This window comes from Taurulus bubalis, assembly GCF_910589615.1.
Source record: "Taurulus bubalis genome assembly, chromosome: 1".
Classification (NCBI taxonomy): domain Eukaryota; kingdom Metazoa; phylum Chordata; class Actinopteri; order Perciformes; family Cottidae; genus Taurulus; species Taurulus bubalis.
Window position 1 is genome coordinate 22,482,636 of NC_136589.1, and position 7,615 is coordinate 22,490,250.

General features: G+C 47.0%; 1 protein-coding gene across 1 annotated transcript in view; it reads left to right on the forward strand.

The window, feature by feature from the left end:
- Nucleotides 1–7,126, forward strand: part of klhl20 (kelch-like family member 20) — an 11,964-nt gene extending 4,838 nt beyond the window's left edge. Inside the window, exons 5-14 of the mRNA XM_079215620.1 lie at nt 323–529; nt 2,215–2,373; nt 2,454–2,548; nt 2,738–2,853; nt 3,063–3,246; nt 3,337–3,480; nt 3,652–3,785; nt 3,876–4,084; nt 4,233–4,339; nt 5,558–7,126. Of these exons, the coding sequence (XP_079071746.1) occupies nt 323–529; nt 2,215–2,373; nt 2,454–2,548; nt 2,738–2,853; nt 3,063–3,246; nt 3,337–3,480; nt 3,652–3,785; nt 3,876–4,084; nt 4,233–4,339; nt 5,558–5,642 (1,440 nt within the window). The 3' untranslated portion in view covers nt 5,643–7,126. The remainder of the gene's footprint in view (nt 1–322; nt 530–2,214; nt 2,374–2,453; nt 2,549–2,737; nt 2,854–3,062; nt 3,247–3,336; nt 3,481–3,651; nt 3,786–3,875; nt 4,085–4,232; nt 4,340–5,557) is intronic.
- The last annotated feature ends 489 nt before the right edge of the window (nt 7,127–7,615 follow it).

A 7,615-nucleotide genomic window follows, 5' to 3' on the forward strand; every position in this document is an offset into this window, starting at 1 on the left:
AAAAAATCCTAGCATTAGTAGTTTTAATGATGTAAGGATCATAATGCCCATCTCTAATGCATTTTGTTTTTGTTGCGAATTGCTTATTTGTTAAAATACAAATTCTTGGCAAAAACAACATTTTACGAGATGATTTTTGAGCACATCACTAGACGTTGGCTGTTATAAAGCCAGGCGGGACTGTGCTGCTAATGCCAACTAGCCCGACCTCAGCACGGATCAGCTGATGAAAATGTAGCGCCCCCTTCAGGTGTATTAGCGCCATGCTTTTTGAGCATTTTGAAATCAACTAAAACATGTAACGTGGTGTTGCGTCTCTCAGGTGACGGTAGAGGAGGGGAACGTCCAGACGCTGCTCCCCGCCGCCTGCCTCCTGCAGCTGGCCGAGATCCAGGAGGCCTGCTGCGAGTTCCTCAAGCGGCAGCTGGATCCCTCCAACTGTCTGGGCATCCGGGCCTTCGCGGATACGCACTCCTGCCGCGAACTGCTCCGCATTGCAGACAAGTTCACCCAGCACAACTTCCAGGAGGTAAGCCCAAGGAGAAGAGCAACCGTCCCCTAGAAGTCACGCGCTCTAGTCCACGTTACAAAGATGCACAATGCTTGTTTTCCCGCTTCTCTCTCCAGCTCTGTTCTCCTGCCTTCATTCCTTGTCCCAAGGCAGTTGTTGGCACGGCTCATCTTTTTACAGGGTGTTGTAAACCTGTGACACATTCCAATCTATTGGCTCACGAATACAAACAAGAAAATTAGACATCACGCAACGTGACAGCTCTTTGTGCCGACACGACACAAGAAGAAGAGGGGCGGCCGTCGTGGCGTAACATTCGGAAACGTGTAGCTTCGCAGCACGTCGCTTTCCACAGTAAACGTATGCAGTCAAGACGTAAGGCAGATTTGAGCAAGAATAGAGAACGAGGGGACACTCTTCTGTGTCAGTCCCATTTAGTATTTTCCGTACAAACATCTTGCCTAGTGCTGCTAGCTACATGCTAGTGATAATAATGAACATCACATATAACTGCGAGACTGAAGTGCTGCGTCTCGCATGCGTGGTGTCCACAGTTTCATTTAAAGTTTAATTTATTTTTCTTGGACAGAAAAAAGTTTGTTCATTTAGTTTTTCGTAATTAATCTGTAAAGTAATCAAATATGAAATCATTCTCTTGCATATATTTTCGGGCTCTGTGGCCTCGGGCGCAACAGTCCTTTTCTTTCCACTGCAGACATTTTAACTTGTCCCAGCAGGGAAAGGACAGGTGTTACTAATGTGGTTAATGATGGCTCAGTGCCAAAAGTGCACACAGCTTTTCTTCGAACATGTCAAAAAGGTTCTGTGGGTGTTCAGGGTCTTTTTAAAAATGTTTTAAAGGATGTAAAATGTTTATTTTCTCAGCATCTTAATGCATTCAATATTGACGAGAACATTTCTAGATCTTTCCATAGCCAGAGGACAACAACCAAACTGGCTGACAGGAGCATGGGGAAACTTCACCGCACTCATGTGAAAATGTTTGTAGAGCTGCAAAAAGTAATAAATTTTTTTCAAACATGCCCTGCTTCCAGCATCTCAAATGTGAGAATTTAATGCGTTACCTTTCACAACATGTCAGGTCAACACGCGTCATTTTCAGACGTCGCCTCGGACTGTTGGAAACTTGTTGTTTCCTAGATTTTTAGATTTTGAATTTTTTTTACAAACAAAGCAATTCATTGAGAAAAGAAGTGTCAGATTAGTTTATAAAGGAAATAATCACTCGTTGCTCCCGTGAAACGGTACCATCTTCCTATGAAGGCCTTTTCAAGTGAAATACAGCGATGTCTGGTGGACACTTGCGTCACTACGCGCTCGGTTGAACAGTGGCACAGTGCAAATGCAGCACAAATAGAACTAAAGCTATTAACAGCGACGTGTTATACTGGAGTGTCCCATTCAGTCCTACCAGCGAGCCGCCCCGCTTCTTACCACAGCCCTGGAACTGGCAAACTAAATAGGATGCAGCCAGCATAATTCATGTTATGACGCCACAATGTGTTTGGTCGCTGTGACAAGTCTGTCACTGAACTATCCCGTTCATCGTGATGAACTTAAATTGCTCAAAGGGGAAATGCCAGAGTGATGGGATGTCGTCATGGGAACTAGCTAACTTTGTATTCCCCCGTCCTCCCTTTGTGGCGGAGCTGCAGTGACACTCCCCCCTCTGTTTGTCTCAGGTGATGGAAAGCGAGGAGTTCATGCTGCTGCCCGCCAACCAGCTGATCGACATCATTTCCAGCGATGAGCTCAACGTGCGGAGCGAGGAGCAGGTTTTCAACGCCGTGATGGCCTGGGTGAAGTACAGCATCCAGGAGCGCCGGCCGCAGCTGCCTCAGGTTCGTCCCCCTCCTTCCAGTGTTACTTCAGGCTTCTGTTGGAACTCTGGGACTGACGTGGATTCTCCTGTGTTCCGTAGGTCCTGCAGCATGTCCGTCTGCCGCTGCTCAGCCCCAAGTTCCTGGTGGGCACCGTTGGGTCCGACCCGCTAATCAAGAGCGACGAGGAGTGCCGGTGAGGGTTTGTTTGTTTGTCGAACATTTCAATGTTTTAGGTGGAAATTGCTGCTGATTTGGATAGTTTTTGAGCAGTATGAAGAATACTGAGAATCGAAAACTTTAAAGTCCATTTCACACGATAAGAACAATGCAGTGATGATATTTAACCTTTGATTCATGATTATATACATATGTGCATTTTCAGAGACCTGGTTGATGAGGCTAAGAATTACCTGCTGCTGCCGCAGGAGAGGCCGCTGATGCAGGGTCCCAGAACCCGGCCGAGGAAACCCATCCGCTGTGGAGAGGTCCTCTTTGCAGGTCTGCACCTACAGGCCCCGATCCCACGAGACCCACCAACCGAATACATGTCGCTTTTTTTAAAACCATTGTTTTCCTGCTGAGTTTCCCTTGCATCAAAACATGTTGACTGGCTGAATGGAAGGGCTCCCCTTCATCGTGTACTAATGTTAACACAGTGCCCTCGGTCCCTTTGCCTTTCCTCACCACATCTCCTTCGTCTCCTTTAGTCGGCGGTTGGTGCAGCGGCGACGCCATTTCCAGCGTGGAACGCTACGACCCCCAGACCAACGAGTGGCGGATGGTGGCGTCGATGAGTAAGCGGCGGTGCGGAGTAGGCGTCAGTGTTCTGGACGACTTGCTGTACGCGGTTGGGGGTCACGACGGCTCGTCCTACCTCAACTCTGTGGAGCGGTGGGCGCAACGGTCTCTCAGGTTTAGATCTGGAATCCAAATTATGAGCGTGCTCTCACATATCGTCTTCGTTTCGTCTCTCCCGTCCAGATATGACCCCAAAACCAATCAGTGGAGCAGCGACGTGGCCCCAACCAGCACGTGTCGCACCAGCGTGGGAGTGGCTGTCCTCGGCGGTTATCTGTATGCTGTCGGGGGACAGGACGGGGTTTCCTGTCTCAACATCGTAGAAAGGTAACCGACTCGTCCTCTGTCTATTTTCCCGTCATTGTTATAAAAATAATTCGGTCAAAGACAGAAAGTGTTCGGTCAGTGCGACCTCTGCTCTTGGCCACGCCCACACACTGACTTTTCCAATATTAACACGGAACATTTCTGAACATGGCCGTCCCTCTTCTGCTTTAGGTATGACCCCAAGGAGAACAAATGGACCCGCGTGGCCTCCATGAGCACCAGGCGACTGGGTGTAGCCGTCGCTGTGCTGGGGGGCTTCCTGTACGCTGTCGGAGGGTCTGACGGGACGTCGCCATTAAACACAGGTGAGGTACTGAGTCACGTGATGACTACAATCTTAAAGGAACCAAGAGGTTTTTGACAAGACCCCACTCCCCACCCCCTTCCTTTCTCAGTGGAACGCTACAACCCTCAAGAGAACCGCTGGCACACGGTTTCCCCGATGGGAACCAGGAGGAAGCACCTGGGCTGCGCCGTCTACCAGGACATGATCTACTCCGTCGGGGGGAGAGACGACACCACAGAGCTGAGCAGCGCCGAGCGGTACAATCCCAGGACCAACCAGTGGTCTCCCGTGGTGGCCATGACGTCCAGGCGGAGCGGGGTGTGTGAAAATCTAATTTGAGTCTTCTGCTTCACAGTCGTACGTCAATGAAAGCATTTCTGACCTCAGTCTGTTACTACAGTTGATATTAAAGATACTGACACTGGTTTAATCTGTGTACGAGGCTGAAGTGTAACTGTGTGTGTAGGTGGGCTTAGCTGTGGTGAATGGTCAGCTGATGGCCGTGGGCGGCTTCGACGGGACGACGTATCTCAAAACGATAGAAGTCTACGACCCCGACGCCAACACATGGAGGTGAGAAGGGGTGGGGCCATACTGGAACTTCTGGCTTTGGCCGAAAACCTTGAATAGCATCGATATTCGCTACCTCGGTGGAAACTTTGAAACGACATTGAAAGAATATAATTTTTTTAAATATATTTATTAAAAGATAAAATGTATCAAGGCTATAAAAACAGCCTTTTTTGGGGCAGAGTAGCGGAAAACGGCAGAATGACTTTGGTTAACCGTAATAACATAATTAAGCAATAAGGTACAAGCGGCAGTACTGTATCGTCAATAATGTAGGGTTATTTATGCTACGCGTCGGGCCTAACGACACCCTTGAACAGTACATTATTGACGACGCAGTATTGCCTCGAGTACCTTATTGCTTTTATAATATGGTTGCCTGCGACATTATAAATAGTATGCAACAGACAAACAGCATTGGGAACATCACGTTTGTTAGCCTACCTAGATCTCACACCATTTCATTCATTCACATTGCTCATTCTATAAAAGTTTTTTTTTAAATAGCAACGATGACAATGGGACACTTTCAATAAAATCATATTTAATTTACTTTCACCAGAAGCGGCCGTGCTCTTCTTTAGTTGCAGGTAAAATGCAGGTGCGTTGGGGGGTATGAGTGACGGATACTTTTCCAAGCAGGCGACAGGACAGCGGGGGTTTCCTGGAAGTGAATACATGTAGCCACACCGACTGTCCTTCTTGTGCTCCTGTGGATCTTTTATGATTCTTTGTCTCCTCATTGAATGGCATGCTGGCATACTTCTGTCCATTCTCATCAGTGAAAACAGCGAACGACCCTGTGGTTAGCTGGCGGTTACCCTCCTTACCTCATTGTCCAATGTGCAGTTGGATATCGAACCAGACTTTTCTAACTAGACTCTCTGGTGTGGTTGGATCCAGTGAGGCCTTTATTGTGGGTAGATCGCATGTTTGGTAGCTGTCAAGCTTGAAATGACATCTAACGGTCGCGGAAAACCTACCTGTTATTTTGAGTGTGCACTGATATGGAACGCTCAGGTAAATGTAAACGAGTGTATGTACATTATGGCTCAATACAGTACACCCCGTGACTCACTCTCAACCAATCAGAATGCTTGATTTCATCTACCCGTATTATAATATAACTTAACACCAGTGTGCTGTCCTCTCCTGGCACGCTATGTCTCTCTCTCTCGCTCTGGCTCTCCTTCCTCATCATTTCACTCTCCTTCTCACCAGGTTGTACGGAGGAATGAACTACCGACGGCTCGGTGGAGGGGTGGGTGTCATCAAAATGACTCACTGTGAATCTCACATATGGTAACGCCAGACCCCCTCCCTCCCCCGCCCAACACACGCACACTCACTCTCACACTTCTCATCACGTTGCAATGGATGCCTCTTTTCACCGACTCCCGTGCCTCCGAAAGAGACACTGCAGTTCATGCTAGGATGAGAGAGACGTGGGGGGAGGGAGACGTGACAGAGAGAGGAACAAACTTTGAACTCTGAGCTCATCCCCACACCCTACACCCCCACACTCCGAGGTCATCGACTTTGGAATGCGCTTGTTGTCTTCATCAGTTGGTCAGCATGAAGTGCACCGAGAGCCGATGTCTACAAACGAGCCGCTAAACTTCCCACTTTGGGTCTCCCAGGACCCACCAAGTTCTCAACCTCAGAGCGTCTCGGTCCGGGCCGCGGGCCGCTTGGTTAACCCGGCTGTTACAGAACTAAAGCCTGCCGCCGGAGGAGACCAGCTCACACTTCAAAGATCGACGACGTCACTGCAAATCGACCCCGGGGAAGAATAACGTTTTTGTTTTTTTACTTGCCAGCCCCCAAATGACTCTCTGTTCATTGCATTACTGACTGCACTTTTATTTTTTCTGCTTTCGGCATGGAAGCATGCATCTCAGCTTGGTTAGGTTTTAGTTTGTCAGACGTCTGCCGTCAAAAGTGAAAGCAATCCACAACCAAATCTGTTTCCCTTGACGCGTAATTCACAGCACGGTTTTGATGGATTGGAATATCATTTTTGGGAGAATAAAAGAAGGCTGTGTGTAAACAAACCATCTGGCGCATCAGGGTAGCTTTTAGTTGACGGTTAGAAAAAAACACAGGATTTCATCAGACTAACCTTTTTTTCTTTTTTTAAGTGCCAGCATTTTCCTTCCAATAATCCCAAACTGAGAGAATGCAAGAGATTGAATACACACGTACTGCTTTGAAATACTAGATTAATTTCCTGTCTCTGTAAAACAAGCGAGTTGCACAGCTCAGGTCACGAAATCACTGAACACAGGAGCCAGTGATCCGCTGTTGACCAAACGCAGAAATGCACCGGCCATGGGGGCGCCGGGGGCGGCCTGGTCGGACATGATGCAAGATATATGTTCAGTGTCAAACGCAGATGAAGCTACTTTTAGTTCGGCATAAAACCGCTGGACTCATTTATTATTCAAATAATAGGATCGCGTTCTCAAAAGGATGTTTCACACTTTAGCACTTTTGGAGATTTGTGTTTTCTTTTTTTTCACTAAGTCTTATATTATCTCTGATAACAAAAATCCGGGAGCTGTTTTCATTTCATTAAAATGGAGAATTAAACAGTTTCTGCATTTGTTAGTGTCAGTGTCAGTCTGTTAGTATCAAAGTCTGACCTCTTTCCTGCAACAAATACTTTTTTTCTTTTGACAAATGCAGTAGTATATTTATCCCAGTTTGTTGTTCATAGAATGGAATACCACATGGATTTAATTCTTAACTGTATATGCATTAATAAAGTAACAGCTCATGGGGTTTTTAGTTCTGTTTTCTCACTTGTCTGTGCATCATCATAGGCAGCAATTCAATTTGTTTTGTATTGCCCAAAATCACAAATACAAATTTGTACAAATAGAGCAGAGTTACAGCATATTCAATGAATATCACAGAAAGTATTCATGAGTGGAAGGCATCACGGTGTAATGGCACCACATGCTATAGTGCCGCTTTGACATGGAGATATATAAAACAGAGATCCCCTCTGCAGCTCACTCCCAGGTCCCTCGTAGTGTGACTGATCTCAGCTCAGTGTGAAACACAAAGTGGTCGAATAGATGTTGAACCGGGTCTGGTGGGAATCTATGAATTTATTGCAGAGGGGTGCCAGAGCACCCACTGAAACCAAGCGGACCAAAAGAAAGTCCTGCACAGAATGGGAGGTCCCCAAAAAGAAGCAGAGGGTTGTGTTAGCGTGTGATCAATTATTGGATGCCTGGTGTAGCGTCCGGAAGAACTCAGTCAAACAATTTC